Genomic DNA, 25,254 nt, shown 5'->3' with positions numbered 1-25,254 from the left:
TACGCGAGTACATTGGAATGAAGTTTTTGATGATTAAATTATAATTTTTCTGAAAGATATGATACACATAATTTAACTTTAACAATTTACTGTAATAATTAGTAATACAATTGGGTATGATCTATGACACACTGGTAGCGACGGAGACACTATAGTGGCGCGTCGTGCCTAAGAGGTTAAAGCTTTTGTACATTTCAAAGAATCTTCGTCCGAAAAGGGCTAAATCTATCAGGAAAGTATTATAGCAGAAGGGACTGTACGCGAGTCTGTTCCGCAGCCAGCTCGGTCTGCCTCGGTGCTCCCGGTGAATGGGATCCTCCTCCAGGACCCAGAAAGCGCGCAGCCCAGTCCTAGGCGTGTTCCCCGTTGCGTGCACGTCGTAAATGGCCGCATCCGCGAGCCACGTGCCGTGTATCCTTATCCGCGGCGGAACAATAACCATCCGACGCTGCCTGCCTGCCCGCCTGCCTTTCCCTTCTTTCATTTTTTTTCCCCAGCCGCTCGCGCGGGCTGATCCGCATGAATAAGTAGCACCGGCGACAGACCGGAGGAGGTGGGAACGCTCCGCGCGACGCACCGGCCGATTGTTATTGGCCGGATGAAGGTAATTTCAAGGTTCCAGCAATGACAGAGGGAGGATGGCTTCTTGGCTCGTGCTACGACCGGCGAGTTTTCGGGGCGGGGTAATTGGCGAGCTTCCTTTTCCCAGGATCTTGCCCTCGTGTCCTGGAATCGGCTTGACTCGCTTTGGAACCGGGGAGAAACTGGCGCAGCCGAAGCGGAACGCTTCGTCTTTTATTGTGAATATGTGGAGATACTTGATCGTTGATGATGAGTTGTTGAAATAAACGTTATAGAAAAGTATCCTAAGAATACGTTAATAGGGAGGTAAGATGACTGGAAAGACTCAGGAAAACTGGGGACGCGCAGCTGAAGCGAGTCGGAACGCTTCGTCTCTTATGATGAATATGCGGAGATACTTGATCGTTGATGATGAGTTGTTGAAATAAACGTTATAGAAAAGTATCCTAAGGATACGTTGATAGCGCGGTAAGACGACTGGGAAAGACGCAGGGAAACTGAGGACGCGTATCATGTTAACCCTTTGCACTCGAGAGGTGACTCTCAGTCACCACTTGATTTGATGCAGGGAAACTATGAAGTTGAATATTTAGTACTTTAAATTAAACTTTGTATTGCTATCTGAAATATTTAAATAAAATAGCTTCGTTGCTTAATTTATCTGTGAATTATCGTTACATTAGTTTCAAACAATGTTGTCTATATCTTGTCGGAAAGTGTTGAATATTTCTAGTAAAAAACTTTCGAGTGCAAAGGGTTAATTTTTCTATCTGAACAGGTTGGGCTTTGTATTTTTGGATACGAGCGTTGACTGCTAATTGTATCGTTTCTTTTAGTTCGCGTTCAGTTTCGTCACTGTTAACACGTTCCGTGCCACGGAAATTTCGGTCATTTTGCTTATGAACTGTATTGATTTTTTAAATAAAATATTAAGTTATATTCAATTTTTTTTTTTTAATTTTATATATTTTGATATTGTTTCTTGATGCTTCCGGTGCTTTGTAACGTATGCAGCTATTCTTGACCATGTGTCCCTTGAAAATATTTTGTTACAAAATATTTTTATCTAAAATCAAGTTTTTTATTCTAACTATTCTCCGGCGATTTGGAAGCTCCGGTCGTCACTGATCATCGTCGCAGTCAACGTGTTAAATAGATGATCGATTCGAATGAAGTTTTATATTTTGTTCAATACTGCGGTAATTAGCGAAGTTGCATAGCTAAGTGTCTTTATAGAAAAACGAGATTTCTCGTTACCGGTACGCAATACTATGATTTTCGACGTGACAAACGTGCCCACGGTATACGGTTTGACACGCTTCTCGAATTACGAAGATCTAGGCAGCTCGCATCGGTCCAAAGAATTTCGATTCTCGATGCTCGGTGTCAGATGATCTTCTCGTAATCCCGATTTCAGATAATTCTCAACTTCGAGGAGGAGATCGAGGACGCGTTATCCGTGGGAAGCGTCCAATTTCGCAATGTCCGCGCGTGTCGCGTCGAAACCTTCGATCGTACACCGAAAACGAATAACAAACCTTGCCCTAAACATCCGCATAGTTACCTTTCCAAACAATATCTCGATGCGATCGAGACCTCGTTCGAAACTGCGCCGGCGTCTCGAATCCGCGTCGAGTCCGAGAGGAATCCGAGCCGGTCGCACCGGATCCCCGGTGACGAATGACGGGACAGGGTTCTCGGAGGCAAGCAAACGTCCAATTAAAACATAACGGAATTAGCTGATTTATTTGGAGAGAAGAAAAAAGAAAAAGAAAAATCCTCGCTCGCAGTCGAAAAAGGATCCCATTCAGTCTGGCACGGGACGGGGGAGTCGCCGTCCGCCTCGTCCCGATTTTTTCAACATCCACCATTCGGCTCTCTTTCCGCAGCTATGCACACAAGAAATCGGCGGCGAGTCTACTACATAAATATACGAATATCGAAGCGGCGATACGATAATAATTGTTCTCTCGTGTTTTCTCGTTCCTTTCTTTTCTTTTTTTTTTTTTTTTGTTACGGTAAAAACGCGACTCGTTCAGCATCCTGTTTCATCCATTTTGCTTTTTCCCATTTGTTTCTCGCCATCACCCACTCCCATTCTCTCCAACACGCTCACGTTGTACAAACTCTTTTTTACGAAGCGTTCCATCATTCTCTCTCTCTCTTTCTCTCTCTCTCTCTCTCTCTCTTTCTCTCCCGCTCTAGTTTGTCCGCTTTCTCTCGCTCCAATCATTCGCTATGGGGTTAGCGGTGTACGTATAATACATAAATATTGCGATCTATTTCGATCGATCGAAGCACGAGATAAAATATCGAATGATAATAAAACACAACAAGGGCAAGTATTACAGTGTACAATAGAATTTTGAAACGACAGTCGATATAAAAACAACAACCATGTTCGACAGATACTCGATTCTCTCTGTTGCGCGCGGAGACCCGTCGGCTGGGAGGCGAGCCCCGATTTCCTCTGTTTTCGCTCCGCTACTCGAACCCTTTTTCATCGCGCGACTGTTTCCTCGGTTCCTCTGGTCGCTGCGATTTTTCGGGCTGGCGGATCGCGTCGTTGTTCGATCGATAACGAATATTCGAGTGCTTCGTTCTACTCGATCAACCGAAGAAACAAATTTCCACTGTTTCGTTAACGCTAGAACTAGAGAAGTCAAAATGACTCATTCCCGGTCTTCTCTTGTTACAATTATCGAAAACAACCGACTCTCGGAGAAATTACTGCAGAAACTGATTCGATAGGTGAACTGAATTGTGAATCAATAGAAATCTCAATAGTACTGTCGGAGTAGTTTCTATAGAGAAACATCGAAAAGTCGACTCGACTGTTCGGTAGTTCTAGTGTTAATTAGAAACATCCAAGAACCAACGAAACTTCAGTCCAATTGCTACGCTCGTTACCGAGAAAACCGGAGCTTTTCAAAGTGTCGAACGCGTTTATCCGACAAGATAACCCTTTGAGACGTCGTTTTCAACGTCGAACTTTCATATTTGCAATACAAAGTATCGGACAAGCGATCGAACCGATGGATTCGATTAAATTCTTGAAACAACAGAAGATTAGACCACATCCTCCTTCAATAGTAATGAAACACGTTCGACATAGAAATTTTACTTCGGTTCAGACACTTTCAGAATCGTCCGCAAAGGGCCGGAAATCCATTAAAATTTCCGTTGCCGACGGTTCTTCCGTCGCCGACGAGAGACTCTACGAAATTTACAGCCTGGTTACCTATTTACAAAGTGATCCTTACGGTACAAAGTTCATTTTGGCGCACGCTACGAACGTACTCGTCATCCAAACTCTCATCCCGCATTTTCCGCGTCTTTTTTCCATTTTTTTTTCTTTACCTTTCAAATGATCCTCGGGTCGACTAGCATCGTCACTCATTATAGTCGTTAGAAATCTGCCTTTCCCTCTCTCTCACTCTCTCTCGCTCTCTCTTTCTCTCCGACGTTCTTTTGTTTGTTTTAGCACCTGTACCGGGGGCAAGGATGTCGCGTCACGTGTTCTCGTCCGCCGCCCTTCGACAGTGTCCAGGACACGCTAATTAGAAACCGTGGGTAATTAAGACGTCAACAGCGGCGATCGGTGCCGCCGGAAGTTCGGAGGAACTGGGTTAAGGCGACGCCGCAACTGGGACGAGGAGTCTCTTCCGTTTGATCAACCTGGTTTCGGCTGCTCCTGTAGGATACGCTTCCTTCAATTTCGAAATCAATTGTGAACATTGTTCCCTCGGTTAATTGTTAACCGTCACTGACGTTGTTGGTATTCTTTGACTCCGATTTCTCGCTGAACTGCGATCGGTCCGACTTCGTTTGGAAGTTTCTCTCATTTTCAAGAAATTATTAACAGCAAAACTGGAGTTCCCTCTTATTCCCAATAAATCATTAACGTTTTATTCTATGTCAACGAGTGACCTGAGGTGTACTCGCTGATAACAGATTGAATAATATTTACGTTTGTTGAATTCTACTTGAAATCCTCACTGACACGATATTCCAGGTCAAGAGGTTAGCAAAGGAAAGACCGATGATGGTCTTAGTCGACAAGATTATTTCATACTTTCAATCCTTAACACTAGGTTTACGGAACGCGTCAATTTGACGCAGTTTGAATTTTATAAACATTATTTGGTAAATGTTCCAATCGGTTTTCGTTGATCCAATTACACGAATATGAATCCTGATTGTCTATTTCTACATATACGATTTCCAAAATCTAAATGAACGAATATCAACCTCTCCAGGAACAATAGAATAAACTGTACAATAAATGCCCGTAAACCTAGTGTTAAACGAATTATTTTGAACCTTTAACACTAGAACTACCGTACCAGTCGAAATGACGATTTCGATTGTTTTGTTTCGGAATTATTGATATCTTAACCCTTTGAACTCTGTAGGCTCCAATATTGCACCAGTTATATCAAATATTTTAACGAATCAAAGAAACTACCCTAAAATTCTTCGATTTTCCACACATCCAAATTTCTTGCTGAGAACGAGAATAAAAGATCGAAGGAATGTTATAGTATTTTTCATTTTCACTAGAGATACCATAAAAATTGGTCGCAGTTGCTGATAAATTACAAAACCATCTGGAGCGCTAAGGGTTAAAAGCATCGAATATCCGAAATGATCTTGAAAATAAACAGCTTCACTCGAATACTATAATGAACGTTTGAAGAAACCGAAAATAATTTGTTACAATTTTTATAGGGATTACATATCGATCGCTTTAACACGTTGAATGCCGTGGGGGTTACCGGTGATCCCCAACCAAATCGAATTACTATAGTTCATTTGAGCAAGCTCAGCGTGCAATAATAATAACGCATTTCAATTAAACGATTTAATATTATATCTTTCCCATTTTGCGTATTTTGCTCTATGAAATCATGCGGCGTTCAACGCGTTAAATTCGCGGTAGTCCTGGTGTTAAATAACCCCTTGCCTTATAATAACGTGTGAGACTTGTGGTGAAGGTTTTAAACAGAACTTAACAAATATAAACATTAGTCAATTATTGCGAATTCAAATAAAATATTATCCTTTTGTTATCAATTATTATAATTGAAAGTAAACATAGGCATAGAATATACCTAAAATTTGTCTCTCTTTTCAATAAATTATTAATGGCAAAGTAGTTGTGTCAATCATAGTTGAAAAATAAATCGTAGGGCAAGGGGATAAGATGGCAACGAGTTTGTTCAATTTCAAAGGATCCGGGAGATTTCGAATAGGGTCGAAATTGGAAAATAACGCGAGCTGTTTTATGTTTGTTACATGTTCGTCCGAATCCGAAGAATCCCGTGGGAAAGTGAAAAAGTGGGTTCCTCCTCGCATAATTCGAAATCTCCAGCGTCGAAGCGAGGGATATAGAAAATAGTTTCTATCGAGATCAGCGTTCCTCGCAGGAGAATCGGCTCGATAAGACACTGTGGAAGGAAGAGAAGCGTAAAGTTCAATCCATTGTCCTGTCCGCGACGCGGATATCACGTTCGTAAAGTTCTCGCCCTTAAAACTTTTCATTCGGTGAACAATAGTGCACGGGTAGAAGTTTCTGCGACGTCCCGCGGTTTTCCGATAATTATTCAACGACCATTGTCCGCTGCAACTATGCACAATAACAAAAACACCGCTTTTCCCGGAAGAGAATCTTCCACGATCGGCAGAGAGCTTCCCCTGGCAACACAAATCCCACGTGATCCATCGTATCCAACAAAGAAATTTAACCCTTTGCACTCGAAAGCTTTTCACTAGAAACATTCGACACTTTCCTATTAGACGTAGATGACATTATTTGAAACGAACTAATGAGAAAACATACGTAAATTAAGAAACAAAGCTATTTTATAGAAATATTTCGCATATTGATGCATTACACGAAACTTAATATGATATATAACACTTTGTAATTTTGTTATATCGAATCAAATGGTGACTGAGAACCTCTCGAGTGCAAAGGGTTAAAATCTCAATAACAAGTAGATACAATTCACCCAGAAAATTCCGAACTCTTCGAAAATTCCAAACATCTCGAAGCCATGAACACAAAACCTCTACACTCCGAATTTTGTTTCGTGACTGTATCAACATTTACGTATTACAAATTTAACAAATATCAACCTATAATTATACAAATGAATAATATATTCAATCGTCTGAATAATCTTCCTAAAACGAATATATTTCCTAACTTTAAGGTTAAAATTACGTCGAAATTTTAAGGATGCGTGTATAACAGTTTAAGTGGATTAATCATTGAATTTTATTCGTGATTTCGCGGTAGGAACTGAATTAAATCAATTTAACCCAGTATATCGATCAGAGTTCCAAGTCGCGCGAGCCTATAGAGAGTTAAGTGTATCGGAACCCGCCGGAATCACGAGATCCGTACAATTTTCCGAGCAGCAAACCGTATAAGGCGGTAAGAAATTCCGTTGGCCGGCGTTTCGTCTTGCCACCGGTTGAGAAATGTCGCTTGGCCGCTATCTGATAACACGGGCCATCGGCCAGCGTCGTTTCAGACGTCGCCCGTTCCGTTTCACGGCTCGCTGCAGCATCTTTATTTCGTTCGTCCTCGTCGTTCCTCGCTCTTGCACCCGGCCACCGATGACACGAATATCTCCTCTCCTTCTACTGTTCACAGACGACATCTGTTCACATGTCCTACGAACTCATGGAACAAGTGCCTCGATTTCGATCGGTTTTCTCACTGGTTCGACGGAGTGAGATAGAAATAGGTAATTAATGCTCATACTCATTTCCTATTGTTTCTCACTTCGTCCTATTTTGTTTCATTTGCGATCTTCGTACTTCTGTTCGTCGCAAATCAAACAAATTGCAATGAAGATAGCAACGAATATCGCAAATGAAACAATATAACAAAGTTAGATAGAAATAGGTAATTAACGGCTATACTTATTTCCTATTGTTGTATCTCACTTCGTCGTATTCTGTTTCATTCGCGATCTTCATACTTCTGTATCCGAGTTGGGAATTGTATGAACTCGCCGATTAATTTGATAAATATTCAAGAATTCATCACATTTAACAAACTTATTGGAGATTACATATAACCGTTTGAGTGCTGAGGAGCGCTATAGCGCTCTTCTGTTGTGCCAAAATTGCGGAGAGCGCGGAGGCGCTTGCTTATCAGTACCAATTATAATTTTCTCACTATATTCTTCAATAAAAAATCAAAGTAAATTTATTCGAATAAATGTTATTTTCTGATATCTTTTCGTAATAACACAATATTCGTGATCTCATTAGATAACTACTCTTATTAATTTCTTTGCGTACACACCTAATCACTTCCGCATTTTTGGTAAACATCCACAAAAGTTGTTTAGCATCCAAACGGATAATAACCGGCAATTATACATAATCAACGGATTAATCAGATTTACCGTAACATATACACTATACTTCGTAAGACATGCAGACGTCATCTGTGGATATAATACTTGTTTCCCTTCTCTTTTCCCCTGCAAACGATCGAATTTTCCATAGAGACGACCGAGATTCACGCTGTTATTCCGGTTTCCTTCTGCATATTCAAAAACTGCGTGACCCGACGCGACGCGATTTATCGATCTGCAAGGTGTTCTCTTCCTTCGAGGCGATCCCCAACCGTTAGTCCCGACGCATTTGCATTTTAATACGACACATCGACGGTGAAAAATGTTTCTTCTTCGCTTGGAGGGGCGGCACGCGAATGGAGACATTGTTTTCCGGGGATCTCCGGTTTCAAATGGAACGGTTCTGGCTTTGGGGCAGCAGTAGAGTTTTGTTTTTAGAATTTCGAGTATTTCGAAACATTCAGAAACATTCAGAAACATTCACGAGTGTTTCGAAATGTTTCGAAATATTCGAAACGACCGAATTACAGATATTTCTTTCGAGAATTAACCCCTTGCCGTACAATGACGAGCGAGACTCGTCATGAAGATGTTCTTTTATGCAGAACGTACGCTAAGTGTTAGTAAAACACTTACCAATGCTTGTTTTTTTTCACTAATTTTTCATTCAGTCACTAATTTTTGGGCAGTAGTAATTTTTTAATGTCGTGTTTGTGCAGTGTATAAAAAGAAAAGTTTAACTTCTTATATATGTAAGTTTTGTCAGATTCCCCTTCATAGAGGTGAGTGTTTTCAAAAATACCATACATTAAAAAAATATTAGAGTCAATAAAATTACTATATACGAAACTGAATAATAAAATATACCTAAACATTATTACGTTTTTCTCTTACTATATGAACTTTTAAAACTTTCAAAAATTAACAATTATTGTTTGGTCCATGTTATACATTAAATGAAGTAATAGAAGACTAAATTAAAAATTGAATTTTTCTTTTAAATTTCATCCACATCTTCGAAATACTATGTGATACCTATTTTCCAAATTTCATTGAAATCCTACTATTATATGTGAAGATATTACATGTTTTCTAAAAAGTGCACTTCTTTCATACTTCACTAATTTTCGCCCGCTATACATGTGAGTCAAGCTCATGATGTTACCCGCCGATAGTGTGTTAACAAGAATCAATGTTGTTCATTACCCACGGATCAAAGCGAACAACTATTTTGCTATTATCAATGTATTATCTCCGAATAGAATTTCCACCTGAAGTAGAATGGAAAATTTTGTTGTATTTCTTACAAATTGTCGATAGTAAAATATTACACAAGCTTAGTATCGAAAGTGAATAGTACGTCAAGGGGTTAATAGCCACGTCTTTCCTCATTAAAACTACTTGAAAGTGAAGTACTGCGAATAATAATTGAATCTTCGATCCGACCAATTCGTTATATAAATTACGATACGTTATTAACACGTTGCGAATTTTGTTCTGCGGAATACCGGTTATTCTTTCTCAAAATCAAATAGAGTTAACACTAGAACTACGTAACAGTCAAAATGACTGGTTTCGATCTTTTTGTTTCGCAATTGTTAATATCTTAAAAGGATTCGATAATAGAAATGATCTTGAAAATAAATAGTTTCATTTGAATACTACAATGAATGTCCAAAAAAACTGAAAATAATCTATTGTTACAATTTTTATACGGATTACATATTAACACGTTCCGTGCCACGGATATTTCGGTCACATTTTGCTTATCAACTGTATTGATTTTTTAAGTAAAATATTAACCCTTTGAACTCTGTAAGCTCCAATATTGCACCAGTTACAATATTAAATATTTTAATGAATGTTAAAGAAACTACCCTAAAATTATTCGATTTTCCACACATCCCAATTTTGTACTAAGAAGGAAAATAAATGATCGAAGAAATGTTATAGCATTTTTCAATTTCGCTAGGAATACTATAAAAATTAGTCGCAGTTGCTGATAGATTACAAAACAACCCGGAGTGCTAAGGGTTAAATTATATTCAAGTTTTTTCTTAATTTTATATATTTTGATATCGTTTCTTGATGTTTTCGGTGCTTTGTAACGTATACAGCTATTCTTGACCATGTGTCCCTTAAAAATATTTTGTTACAAAAATCAACGTGTACATGTGGTACACGTGGCACTGAAAGTGTTAATTATATTATTCACGGTTTAGTATCATAGTCCTTAAAGCACACAAGTATGCGGTCACTTCTGCTACTGAATATTTCGATTTAACATCACTCTTCTTCATGTAACTTGTTTTCCGCTCGCGGTCAACGTGTTAACCCATTTGCATCGTAAGCGGTTATATGCGCGCCACCGTTGTGTAATATGTATATCACAACGAAAAAAAAGAGAAAGATACATTTTATGAATGCAATAACTGTTGCGTGGCAATATAGGTTTTTAAGTTTTTTTACGCCTCGAACCATTTTTTACTTTTTTTCGCAACTGAAACAACTGCGGTGAGGAGGAATTTTCCACTTTTTCCTATGGTGCAAATGAGTTAACCGTCTATAAGCTTGTGTGACTTTGGAATCACATACCAATATATTGGCATTTTGTTGATTTATTTCATTTTCCGTAACAAAGTGGCGAGTAAAATTTAGTAATTAACACGTTGACGTAAATGACGTCTATAAACGTGCATTGCGTGTGCTTGTAGATGCAAACGACGTCTATAGCAGTCCTATACTTTTAGTATTATAAAACAATTAAAAAAATGTATATCACTGTTGAATTTATTACCTTCTAAATCCTTTAGCCTTCTTTTCATAATTGTTGGAAAAAAAATAAACTAGCTTTATGTCCAGAATGCTTTGAGCCTTATCGTTTGCTTTATGCTACGAATGTTTCTTAAAATTAAATTTTATATCTCTAAATGAATTTTTGAATTTTTCATATGATGTTAGAAACTTTTCTTCTTGTATCTTTCAATTTTGTGTTACATTAAAAAAGAATGTAAATGAAAATCACGTGCAAAATAAAGTTATGTTTATAAAAATATACCTTTTTTATTTCTTCCTAAATTATTTTCAAAAAATGTCGTTAGATACCAAAACGTCTGTAGCCGTCTTTTGCGTGTCAGAGAAATCGAAGCTGTGAAAAACAATTGACGGCTACAGACGTCTACCTTCTTTTAGGAAATTTATTAAAAAATACAATAATTTTAATCTGTAAGTATGAAATCTCGATCTAACTCCCCAAGAACCAACTAACTGACAAAAAAAAAGAAGTGTGTTTTTGGAAGTACTCACCGATTTCAAAATGAGCGTCAACGTGTTAATTAACATAAACTCTTATACGCTCTCGCATGAAAGTTCAACGTCATTGTAATTTCGAAATGACAAGATATACTCGTTCTAATGAAATTATTAAAACTATGGAATATATTGTTAATTTGCATTTACAGGTTGATATTCGTTAATTTTATACAGCACACGTTTCTTTATGGTCACGAAAAAAAATTCGGCCTACAGAGGGTTAACCCTTTGCACTCGGAAGTTTTTCACTAGAAATATTCAACACTCTTTGATAAAATATAGACGATGCTTTAGCGACTAATGTAAATAATTGAATCGATAAATTAAAGGACAAAGCTATTTTACTTCGATATTTCACATAATGACGCGTTATACAAAGTGTAGTGTTAAACATCAAACTTTATAATTTTACTGTATCAAACCAAGTGGTGACTGAGAGTCACCTCCCGAGTGCAAAGGGTTAATGGAGAACTCGAATAATTCGGGAAAGATACCTGAATTTCAAAGATTCAATGATCTAATTGATCGGTAACACTCGAAAACCAACCGCTTTCCATTTTTCGTTTCCCCCCTCGCGACGAGACAGCCCGTCTGCGGCGGCTTCCGTCACGAGAGATCGTTGTTTCCGGATAACGAACGCGCGCCGCCGCGTATCGTTCGCCGCAGACCGCGACTTCCGGTCTCGCGTTGCGTGTCCCTGCCCCTCGGTTTAATATCGATCCCCCACAGTCCTTACCGCCGTTTTCTCGCCGCCGCGGCGAAACTCGCGTCTCCCTTCTCGATCTTTGATCGTCCTTCGATCGCAGACCGTTCCACAACACTAGAACTATCGAGCGTTTAACCCTTTGCACTCAAGAGGCGACTCTCAGTGACCACTTGATTTGATGCAGTGAAACTATAAAACTTAATATTTAATATTGAACTGTATATAATGTATTGGTCTCTGAAATATTCGGGTAAAATAGCTTTGTTTCACAATTTACTTGTGATTTCTCGTTGAGTTGATTTCAAGAAATATCAAAGGGTTAACCCTTAGCAGTCCTATGTCAAGTCAGACTCGACATTCTATTTTATTGCAACCTTTACCTGTTTTAACCATTTTTTCTATATTTATTTGTAGTATCACAATTGTACCATTTAAAGGTAACATTTCAGTGACTCCCAGTTATTCTTGAATAAATAAATAAATAGAGTGTCACGTTAAGCTGCAACTGAATGAACTAACGTCAACGTGAACCTCAAAGTGAGAAACCAAGAGCACTTCGAACCGTAAAGGGTTAATTCTCAACATCCATATGAACAATCAACTTTGCTATGATCAGTGGAAATAGAATTAACAATCCAATCAACAATTTGGAAGACATATAACAAAATTTACTAATCTACTTGAAGCGGAAATTTCATTTGAAGGTGATAAATCGATAGCAAAATAATTGTTTACTCTGATCCATGGGTAATGAACGATATTGACTGTTAAAGAGCACTTCGGACCGCAAAGGGTTAACACATTGCGTACCGGCTAATTTTCAGAAAGCTGAATTGGAGCGACACGATTGACAACTATCGAGATTAGTAAAACCTGACGTTCGATGATCTCCCGAAAACCTTGAGGAAACCCCGTTGACAGGCCAAATGATTCAAACGAGTCCTACCGGCGACAAACAAAAGATTCTTGATTACGCGCGCGGACGGCATAGTGTCGAGAGGCGCCTTTCAGTCGCCATTTGATTTGACCCATGGAAATGATAAAATTTCGAATTCAATATTAAACTTTTATATAACGCATCAACACATGGAGCATCAAAATAAAATAGTTCTGTCACTTAATTTATGCAAGGTATTTCTTTATGTTAGTTGTAAAACATATCATTGATATTTTATCGGAAAACAATGAATATTTGTTGAGAAAAATATTCTCGAGTGCAAAGGGTTAACCCTTTGCGGACGAAGGTTTTTAGGAATGTACAAGACGAAACTAAATGATTAATCGTTTAATCAATAGAAAAAAAGGAAACTGTGCAGATCTCTAGATGTTCGAGTAATTAACTCACTCGTTCGCGGCTTGGTCTTCCAAATATGAACATTTCATCTAGCCAAAATGTCGGTTAATATGATTGACACTTAACCCCTTGGCTTACAATATCGAGTTAGGTACGTGGCGAAGATTTGCATGCCTTTGGCTGCCAGGTCGCCCGCATTGGGGTGGCACCATTATTTCTATAAACTTAACACGTTGAATGCCGTACGATTTGATGCCGCAAAATACACGAAATGGAAAAAATCAAATATTATATCATTCGATTGAATTGTATTATTATAATTGCATGTCCATCTAGCTGAACGTCAACGCAGTAGGTGGCATTATTTATAATATAGAAATATTTTCGAATAATCATCGTTTAATTGAGCGAACTAAAGTAAGTCGATTTGATTGAGGGTCACCGGTGACCCCCATGGCACTCAACATGTTAAATATTAATTTTCTTGATGACGTAACGAACGAACCGAATTCTGTTAGATGTACGAGCTACTAGAACGATAGTAGACCAGTGAATCCAGTAGCTCCGATACCGATAATCCTGTTGAAAGTTACCCTCAAGAGGAACCGGCAGCCAAAGACATGATAAAACTCTCAAAGATCTCGCACTCCATCTCGAGAATCTAACTAAACAAACGCACACATCGGGAGACCACGTAAATCGTATTGTTAACACTAGGTTTACGGAACGCGTCAAATTGACGCATACTGGATTTCAGAAATATTATTTTGTAAATGTTTACGCCGATTTTGATTGATGCGATCACACTGACATGTACCCCAGTTACCTACTATCAAATCTCCAGTTTCCACAATCTAAATAAACGAGCATCAATTCTTTTAGGAATAATAGAATGAAGTGTACAATAAATGCCCGTAAACCTAGTGTTAATGATCTACGAGACAATAAACAGGAAAACGCGAAACAGATTAACACTTAGCCAACCGAATGGGGAGATCTCCCACTTTTCACTTAGCAACGTATTGCCTTTTATTCTGTTTATCTTTTCTTTTGTTGTTTAGTAAGCCTTGAGGTCGGATTATTTGCAGTCCATCAAATGCGGTTCTTGTTTTTACAAAACACAGTTTCTAACCGAATCGACTGAACGAGTTCAATCGAAGAGGGGGGTTGCAGTTATAGTTCTTTTTAGGCGGTCGCCTAAGTGTTAGCATACAAGATTTCGTTGAGCGATCGGTTAGAAATACACAGAAGGTGTCGGTTATTGCTAAAGATGGGAATCTTCACTGATACAGATACACTTTCGGTTAAAAGCCAAGCTAATCCGGACGAATATTTTAGTGCTACAGCCAACGCGCCTGGAAACCGGTTACTAACTGACGACGAAACAGAAACAACTGAAATCGAGGTACCCATACGAAGACCAACGCAATCCCTCCCACCGAGACAACCGCCATGTCAGCCTTATAATCTCGAACCAAGCGGAACAATGAGAGCGCGAGAAACCATCTGTAGCGCCCTCTTTTAGATAAGAATCCCCACTCTGTACCGCGAAACTCTATAAAAGGAACCTCGATTTACGAAATAAAGCATTCTCTTGTGTTACAAACTATAATGAAACCTGTGTTACTTTCCCTCGCGGAACAGTAGAGACGAGCGATAATTAGCCCTCTATAGGCTCGTGTGACTTTGAAGTCACACGTCAATATACCGAGTTAAATTGACGTATTTAATTTTTTATTGCAAAATGACAAACGACATTGAATGATTAACCAACTTGAACTTTTTACCATCTAAACTCTTAACTCCTTGTACTCGAGAATAGTTTTCTCAACAAGTATTCATTATTTTCCGATGAAATATCAATGATACGTTTTATAACTAACATAAAGAAATACCTTGCGTAAATTAAGTGACAGAACTATTTTATTTCGATGTTCCATGTGTTGATGCGTTATACAAAAATTTAACCCTTTGCACTCGAAAGTTTTTCATTAGAAATATTCAATATTCTGCGATGAGATACAGACGATGTGCTTTGAAATTAATTAATGAGGAAACATATATAAATTAAAAAGGAAAGTTATTTTATTTCAATATTCCACATATCGATGCATCATACAAAGCTTGATATTATATATAAGATTTTATAATTCTGCAAATCAAATCAAGTGCAAAGGGTTAATATTGAATTCGAAATTTTATCATTTCCATGGGTCAAATGAAATAGCGACTGAAAGGCGCCTCTCAAGTGCAAAGGGTTAAGATCCGTATAATTTACTGAATCAGGCTACAGTCAACTGTTGGGATGTCGAATTAGTTTCATTTGAAAACCTTTGATTATTTCCCCCGTGACAAGTCAACGCGTTAATGAAAATTGTTTGCGATTCTATCGAAGGGAAACCTCGAAGTTCCCGTCCGACGTCGGTAGAAACTTCCAACGGAGACGGAGTTGTATTAATTATTAATTCTGTTGTTTCCAGCTTCTCTTCTTTCATTCTTCCAGCGGCCGCGGGGAACTTCCGGTATTTCAACAACGCGGAACATTTTAATCGCTGTTCTTCCACGAGATTCTCTTCCTTTTGCGCAGAACTCCTCTGCTTTGGAGATTCTGGCGTGAAATTGGAATTTATTTCGTTCGGTGTTCGAGCTTTTTCATTTCAATTCGACTCTTTTTCAGTCGAAACGGAAATTTTCCCGTTTAAATTCCAGTTCTTACATTGGAACGAGAGCTTTCCCATTTCAACTTGAGGTTCTGAAATCGAGATGGGAAGTTTTTCATTGAAATTTTCACTTTTCTCGAGCTCGAAACACGGGAAACCTTTCAGGGAATTTCTTTTCGAGGGATTTCTGGTTTCCTGAGCGGCTTCCATGGTTTCCCCGGCGCTCGAGCGATCGTTACTTGAAATTCCCTGTCGCCGGCAAAAAAGTTTATCTTCCGCGAGACATAAAAATCGAGCCTCCGTTCCGTTTCTATCCTCTTGTTCGCCCAGACCTCCTCGTCCCAGTTCGATAGTTTAATTAAAAGAAGTTCCATCATCACGGAAATCGAAGGCGAAGTCATACGCGACGCGCCTTTCCCTCGGAAGATCGATCTTCCTGTCCGCCCGACGTTCTTTTCATCGAATCCAATCGGAGCTCGGTTTCTGGAGGAGGAAGAGTTACAGGCTGGAAGCAAAACGCGGAAGCAGAAGGGTCGACCGCGAGAACACAGAACGAAAGCGAAGCTTCGACGCGAGGCTACTCGCTTCTGGGGAACAGAAACAGTTCGATTCTCATGGTACAGGTGCTTTTAATTGGAACGAGTAGCTCCTATCGCCGCCATCTTCTTCGAAACCCTCGAAAATTCAAGGAGCGCGCTACAATCTGCATGTCAATTTAGCGAAGTTTTGTAGAATGCATTTTTATAAAATACGTAGTACACTTAGAGTGCTCTCGAAGAGGACAATAGATAGTTCTTTATCCAGCAATCGATTGAATTGGAAGGTTTGAAACGATTTATAAAGACTTCACGATGATCACGATGGCTATACAGGTGACGGAACAGTCCCTTTCAAGCAACCAAAGGTTTTAATGACTCATCGACACCGTTCTTCGCGACACGTACCGAACGATGACTCACCGGCAACTATTCCAGCATCCTCTACACAAGGGTTCACGTAGTCTCTGTACTCGATTCGAACTTGTCCCATCATCCCTAACGGAAATTCGAAAATTCATCGATTATTCCATACAGCTTCACGAATTCATTGATCGCTCTATTCCTTGTTCTTAAGTTCTTTTGAGAAATTCATTGAATACTCTACTTCTTGCTTTCAAATTTTTTTCAAAAATTCATTAATTGCTCTACTTCTTATTCTCGAGTTCTTTTGAGAAATTCATTGAATACTCTACTCCTTGCTCTGAAATTATTTTCACAAATTTATTAATTGCTCTATTTATTGTTCTCGAATTTTTCTAAAAAATTCATTAATTGCTCTACTCCTTGTTCTCAAATTCTTTTCAAAGATTCATCGATTACTCTATTCCTTATTCTCAAATTCTTTTCAAAAATTCATTAAACATTCTACTCCTCGTTCTGAAATTCTCACAAATTCTCTAATTACTTCACCCCTTGTTCTCAAATTCTTTCAAAAATTCATCGATTACTCTACTCCTTATTCTCAAATTTCAAAAATTCATCGATTACTCTACTCCTTATTCTCAAATTCTTTTCAACACGTTGAATGCCGTGGGGTCACCGATGACCCCCGTCCAAATTCGAGTACCGCAATTTCCTCGATGAAATGATAATTATTTGAAAACATTCCTACATTGTAAATAACGCTATCTAACGCGGTGTCATCAATTCAATTAAATAATTCAATATTCTATTCCTTTTATTTCGCATATTCTGCACCTTAAAATCGCGCGGCATTCAACGTGTTAAAGATTCATCGATTACCCTACTCGATCTCAGACTCCTTCGAAGAATCGATCATTCCCATAGAAAAAATTCGCGCGAAGCACTGGAAAGATCGACAGTCGTCCAGGTCTTCGATTTGCCAACTAATCGTTAACAACTAGTCGGTAATCTCCGCTTCCCCGAGTAGGAGAAGCTGACAACCCAGCTCGAAGGGGCAGATAACGATGCTCGGTCGCGTGGGAAGCGATTTCGAGTTCCGTTAAGCCCGTTTCCCGCGTGCCTAACCCGGCGAGCGCACTCGAAGCTCCGAAGAGCCGTCTCGAGAGTGTCCCCGCGCGGATCGTTACGCGCATCCTTCGAAAAACGAAGCGAGAACGTTATTCAGCGAAGGTGGCGGTCGATGGGAGCTACTCGCTGCCGGAAGTTAGCGTGAACACGCAACGAGCACGCACCGTTTTGAGCTCTGTCATTCGCTCGACAAACGATCACATAGAAAAACGCTTTTCCCTCGAACTTAACGGGGCGGGCTGAATTTTCATCTAGATAACAAACTTGAAATAACGAGAGCTATACGATCCATTCACGATCGAAAGCGATCGACTCCGATCTTTCCGAGTGTTAACAATTTTAACACTTAAAGCAATTTCAATGACACGTTAATAATACTTAAGTTAAGTAACTAGCTAATAAACAATTATTTAACAAATAAACGTTTCTATTTGTCGCCATAAACGTTAATTCTCGTGGCAGTCGAGTTAATTTCGAAGATCGACCGATTCGGAATCGTAATTCCGCGAGGTCGATCACTTTGGCGAACGGATCGTACATGAAAAAACAATGTTATATATTTTCCACGATAGAACGAAGAATACTGCAACAGAGCCTCGCCCATCCCCGAGTCGAAGTTTCCCTAGAGAAGCAACCCCTTCCCGAACGACGATTACCAGCAATGATTCGTAAACTCGCGAAAGCCGCGCAATCGGGAGGAAACTCAACGAACATCCATTGGCTAGCCTAAGAAAACGATATAACGCGTGTATCACGGATCCAACGATCATCGGGCGCAGCACCGTTCGACTTCCTCGAGATATGTATATGATTCCGAAGCTCAAAACGATCGGTTCGGTTCATCGAAGAGCTCCAGTCGTCCCCTAACCCGGCTATATACCACGACAGACAACGAGTACAAATATACAGGTTCGCTCGGACAATCCTCTATAATGATCCTAGCCGCTGGACACGTTCAACGCAGAAATTAATTCGATGCTTTATCGATCGGTCACGAAACCACTTCGAATCTTAACGTTTCGCCACTTTAGAATTCTCTATATTTAACCCTTTGCACTCAAGAGGCGACTGCCAGTCGATTTGATACAGAAAAATTATAAACTTAGGAATTTAATATTAACCCTCTATGGGTAAAATTATGTTTCATGATTATAAGAAAATATCTGCAGTGCGAAATTAATGAATATCCACATATATAAACGAATTAACAATGTATTCAATAGTTTGAATAATTTTATTAAATTAATATATTTTGTATCTTTTAAATTACAATGACATTGAACTTTCACGCCTGAGCGTACAACAGTTCAAATTAACTGATTACTTAATTTTATTCACCACTTTGCCATGAAAAATGAAATAAATTAACAGGATGCCAATATATTGATATGTGACTTCAAAGTTACATGGGCCTACAAAGGGTTCATCTTTGTGTACTGCATTGATACGTGAAATATTGATAGAAAATAGCTTTGCTCCGTAATTTATGTGTGATCCCTTGATAAATTAATTTTCAGAAACCCTGTTTACAGCTAAGTGAAAAGTATTGAATGTTTCAAGTGAGAAACCTTTGAGTGCAAAGGGTTGATGCATGATACTCTCTTCAACGTCAGATTTCTTCCTCTACAGTTAATTAGAACGTAACAGATCGCGTTCCTCGAGGAATCGCTAAAGATTCAGCCATACGCAAATTGAACTATAAATCCCAATGAATGTACTCCTAATGTTACTGCCAAATAAAATCCAAAAATCAATTTGATAGTTCTACTATCGAGTGAACGATAAATGTGTCTTGAAAGAACACCGGATTAATTGTTACAGATAACATACGAGTCGCTCATAAGCCAATGTTAAGTCGGTTTTTGTATATTCTCCGATTTCTCTCAATTTTAATGGAAAATGTAAGATTCTTTATTGTTATTCCAGGATTCGTCGTTTCTTCGTGTTTTCTAGGTCGGAAAGCCTTTTTATAGCTTCTGAATATCTTGTCCGACACTAGAACTACCGAACGGGTCAGAACAACTCATTCCAGATTTCCTTTCGCAATTATTAAAAAAATAGCAGACGCTTTGAGAGTTATCAAAGAAATTGATTCGGCAATATGTGTTAAGGTCACCTATAGCCTTACCGTTTCGTTCGAGCCCCTAAACCATCGTAGTTTTAGTCTTGTATACACTTTTTATCATTTCTAAGACTTATTGTACATTTGGTAGTTTTTCGTAACAATAACAGTCTTCGTCCCGTTCGCAGCTTGCAATCGTCCTTACGGTATTACGAGAAGGGACCGTGGCAGCCATAAATCCCTGAACCCATAAGGCCCGCGATTCTTGCTGTAGATTTTCCTTGTCTATTGTTCACATCTGGCGTCCAGTCACCAGTATTTTTAACTCTCTAGCCCGTCTGTTAACATGTGTTATTAAGGCCAAAGCGTTTCTTGCTTTTACCTGCCACGGTCGACGATTGCAAACGGGACGAATTAGTTATTAACATTAGCAACTAGGAAGACCCAAGAAGGGAGGGGACTGTGTCTCCCTTCCACAACCATCTAGATCTAAAAAAAAGCCGTAGATATTTCACACCATGTTCATGGAGCTGGTGCTCGTGCTTCTCGTGCTAAGGGTTAATTCGAAATCTTCCGCAAAAACGCCTTCGTAGTTTAAATACTTGTAAAACAAAAATTCTGAAGTGGGTCAATTTGACCCGTTCGGTAGGTTCAGTGTTAAATTCTGAATAGATGCACTCTTGAAGTTTCTACAGAGAAGTTTCAGTCGATTTCAGTGCTCGGTAGTTCTAGCGTTGATCATTTCAGAAGCCGAAACGTGAATTTTCTCAATGTCTGTTTTCTGGACTTAACACTAGAACTAACAGTCAACAGTCAAAATGACTGGTTCTGATCTTTTCGTTTCGCAATTATTCATGTCGTAACCCTTTGCACTCCGAAGTTTTTCACTAGAAATATTTCAACATTTTCTGATGAGATGAAGACGATATTTTGTAAAACCAACTCGACCAAAAATTCACGTGAATTAACGGACAAAGTTATTTTACGTCAATATTTCTTAGATTGATGCATTATATGAAGTATAATATTAAATATCAACCTTCATAGCTTCATTGTAGGAAATCAAGTGGTCACTGAGAGTCACCTCCTGAGTGCAAAGGGTTAAAAGTATTCAGTAATTGACATGATCTTGAAAATAAATCGTTTCATTTGAATACTATAATGAACGTCTAAAAAAACTGACAATAATCTATTGTTACAATTTTTATACGGATCACACATTAATCGTATTAAATGCTCGGTAGTTGTAGTGTTAACCTCTTGTTCGAACTTACTAGGTAGTTTTCATAGAGCAAAGTACAGAAAACGGAAAAAATACAATATTAAATCATTCGACTGAACTGGACTATTATCATTATACGTTCATCAAAATGAATGTCACCGCAACGGGGTAACGTTATTTATAATATAGAAAGGTTTGCGAATAATCATCGTTTAACCACTTACCGTATAACGACGAGTGAAACTCGTGATGAAAATTTCTAGACTAATTTGACAACAATCAATGTTATTCATTATCAACGGATCGAAGCACATAACTATTTCGCTATCAATGAAACTTAAACACTAAACACTAAACACTAAAACTACCGAGCACTTCAATTGACTTTTGAAAATTTCGCTATAGAAACTCCAATTGCATCTGTTCAGACTTTGATTTACAGTTCAATTTGCGTAGTGCTAAATAAATTTCCTCAATAATTTCTCAGAGAAGCATTTGTTACCTTTCTAACAATTTCAAAAAGAAGACATCTTCAAATGAAACTTCCGCTTGAAGTAGAACCGAAAATTTCGCTACGTTTCTTCTAAATCGCCGATAGTAAAATGTTACGCGAGCTTGGTAGCGAAAACAAATGATACGTCAAGTGGTTAATTGAGTGAAGTATAGTAATTCGACTTGCTTGGGGGTCACCGGTGACCTCCATGGCGTTCAACGTGTTAACGACGAAGAGGCCGTATCGATCAAAGTTGTAAAAGAAATCATAGGCCAACCGGTTAACCGCATTGGCTGCCGAGCGACTCGTATACGAGCACGTCGCGAGAGGCAAGAATCATCACAGCGGTACACACAGCGACGCGATTATTATACGCTAAGTTACAAGGGGGTTGGGTAGGGGTGTGGGGCGTTATCACATCGTTTTTTACAAAAATCGGTCGTACACGGTGGGGGAGGGGGGAGGGGGGAGGGGAGAGTTTTTGTTCGCCCGCGTCACGCAACAACGTATAAAGGTGCAAAAATCCGGAGAGGCACGGTCGTCGCCGGGACACCTAGGTCCGCGATCCACCTCGACATCTACCGACGCGCACTACGAGTTTCTCCTAGCTCAAATATTTATCGATTACGATGATTGTTTGGAGGTTCGGCCACGGTTTACGGGGACCATCCTGTCCTCGGTCGATTAGGCTGACGAAACGTCGATGATCGTAGAAAAGAACATGGACAAAGGATCTGACGATGGGACTAGCTTCCGCGACGATCGAATCGTCCTTGAACCAAATTTAACCCTTTGCGGACGGACGTCGGCATCTCGGTGAGATGAAATGTTCAAATTTGGAAGAGTAAGTCGTGAATGATCTAATTAGTGAAACAGCAAGAGATCAGCACATTTTCTCTTCTTATATTAATTAAGTAATCGATATATAATTTAGCTTCGTATGTTGAAGGTTTTGTACGTTTCGTAGAGTCTTCGTCCGCAGAGGGTTAACTTCTTTGAAGGCCTTCACATACGTTGAAACCCGCGACGATGCAGACTCATTACGAATGATGAGCTTCAGTCTTCCAGAGTTTGATTATAAATGTATCACTCAAGCAAGAAGCGGAAGAGGCTCGAACCCGTTGCTACTAGCGATGGGTTTGAGTCTTCCAGAGGTTGATTATACGTGTAGCACTCGAACAAAAGTGGCAGACGCTCAAACCCATCGCTCGTAGCAATGCGACACGCTCATCTTCTAGCACCAAACTCAAAAGATAAAATTACTCACCAACTTAGTATATAAGAAACTCCTGACACAGGCAGTTCTGTATCGAAACTCGTGAGTCTCAGTTCAATAAAGAGCGCAGCGAATGTATTGTCCATTTAATTCTTCTCTGCGGATTTAGACTAATTAGACGAGTGACATAAGAATCTACGAGTTGAACGGATTACACCGTACGTGCACTCTGATTCTTATTAACACTAAAACTACCGAGCAATTGATTTTTGAAAATTTCGCTGTAGAAATTTCAAGAGGGCATCTGTTCAGACTTTGATTTACAATTCAATTTGCGTAGTGCTAAATGAATATCCTCGATAATTTCTCAGAGAACCATTTGTTACCTTTCTAACAATTGCAAAAAGAAGACATGGGTCATTTGACCCCTCTGGTAGTTTTAGTGTTAAAGTTCAGACCTCGTTCATTTCGTTCTAATCCACGCGAGGAATGAACCTAGTGTACTACTTCCTTTTTATCTTTATCTCGCTATTTATCTATTTTATACGTGACACCTGAATCGCAGCATGTTCCAGCGTGTATGTGGGCCTTGAGCCTAATCAACAGTTCCGCCTACGAGTCAAAGTGAAAAACGAAGTCCTTATCGAAGTCGAGCAAGAAAAATATAAGAATTCCCGGTGCTCGGGTTCACGCTCGTTACACGGTCATCGAAGTCAAATAATTTGCTCTCCGATTGATAACGAGGAAACGGTTCCTTATCTGCTTCCCCGGAGTTTTTTGTCCCGTCGCGTGAACCGCCCGATAAGAAGCTTCTTCCCAGCGTCCCACCGCCAATGATCGTTCCAACGCTGATCCATGTCCACGGACGTCATTCCCATTGACAGATAGCGCGGTCTTTGTTCGCGGCACTCGTCACCGTTATTAATACGGGACGACGTCATCGTTATCGGCCGCGAAGCCGCCGTTATCGCGACACCTCCCCGCTGACCCGACCCTCGGTAACAAAATAGGCGGGCGTCTCGGGCCGACTCGATTCGCCGCTGACAAACACTCGGAACCGTATGCTCCGGTGAAATACAGCTTCCTCTATCCCTTCGAGCGCTGCGGACACGCGTGTCGGCGGAAGCTACCAGCGTGGACTGTCGCGTACAAGTGTCAAGAGTATCAAGGACTACGGAGAAATTATACACACTCGTGAATGTTTCCAATCTCCCTGGTACTCAGAAGTATCAGTGTACGAATACATTCATTCTTTCAACGACAGGAACGGTCCACGAGCATTTATTGTTGTTTACTCGATCGTTGGACAAACTGATGCTCGTTTAGACCTTGGAAATTAGAGGTGCGAAGGTGTTATAAACACTGACCAAGCGTTTAGAATTCAACATCGAATTGACGTAAACCTAGCGTCGAACGAAAGAAAAGCTTGTACACGTCAGCGAAGAATCGAAGTTCACGCTAGCAACAGTTATCCCTAACCAGTAGTCCACGCGGGCAGTTTGCTCCAGCAGCGTCCAGCGGTCAAAGGGCTAACGCGGCGACGAAGCAATTTTTCGTTGTCGTTCGAGGAACGAATCGACTTCCGGTTCGTCCCTGTCCGTGATCCCTCGATCGTCGAACATCATCCTCGATCGCGACGCTCCCTCGCGAATCGGGGAGCCGTCCTCGGGATCGGTAAAAAGAAAAGACAATCGCAAACTCGCTGGAGGAGCTTCTCCAGCGAGGACAAGCTTCCCTTCGATTCCTGTCCGTCAGTGGAAGAGACTTCGAAGGAAGACTGGAGATCGATCTCAAGGCTGTCCATGAGAGACCTTGAGTCCGTTCGAGTCGCGTGCCGGGACACGACCCGGCTCGCCAGCGTCGTTCGACGCTGAATCGTTGAAAATCGGTGAACAGCTCGCGTGTTCACCCGGTACAGAGACAGAGGATTGTCCACGTGACGAGCGCACGTTCACTCGAGCACCCCGCGGACGTCGGCGTCGCGCGACGGCGAGGCGGACAAGGATGAAGACACCGTGGAAGGCGTAGCTGGCGCCAAAGGAGAGACTGTCCGCGACTGACAATATCAGAAGACGCACGTGCAGTCCTCCGAGGCCCTGGCCTACCTGGCCCGCTTCCTGTTCAGCTTGGCGAGCTTGCGCCGTTTCAGGATCAGCTGGTACAGCGTGTCCAGTCCTTCGTGCAGACCTTCGCCGGTGATCGCGCAGGCTGGCTGCACCCTGATGCACGCGCTGCCGGGCATGCCTGCCAGCTCCAGGACGCCTAGGTGCTTCTCCAGCTCGCCGACCTCTTTGGCAC

General features: G+C 40.2%; 1 protein-coding gene across 6 annotated transcripts in view; it reads right to left on the bottom strand.

Moving 5' to 3' along the window:
- Positions 1-25,254, bottom strand: part of Arl4 (ADP ribosylation factor-like 4) — a 134,310-nt gene that overhangs the window by 29,663 nt on the left and 79,393 nt on the right. For 4 of the 6 annotated variants that reach the window (XM_076373762.1, XM_076373763.1, XM_076373765.1 and 1 more), the window contains one exon: positions 2,302-25,254. The exons of 1 other annotated variant lie outside the window; for it this stretch is intronic. In XM_076373762.1, the coding sequence (XP_076229877.1) occupies positions 25,058-25,254 (197 nt within the window). In that variant the 3' untranslated portion in view covers positions 2,302-25,057. Of the gene's footprint in view, positions 1-2,301 lie in introns of those variants that run through there. One more of the 6 variants, XM_076373766.1, reaches the window with a different exon arrangement.

The sequence above is a fragment of the Nomia melanderi genome, chromosome 14 (assembly GCF_051020985.1).
Source record: "Nomia melanderi isolate GNS246 chromosome 14, iyNomMela1, whole genome shotgun sequence".
In the NCBI taxonomy this organism is placed as follows: domain Eukaryota; kingdom Metazoa; phylum Arthropoda; class Insecta; order Hymenoptera; family Halictidae; genus Nomia; species Nomia melanderi.
This window is presented reverse-complemented; position numbering and strand designations above follow the sequence as displayed.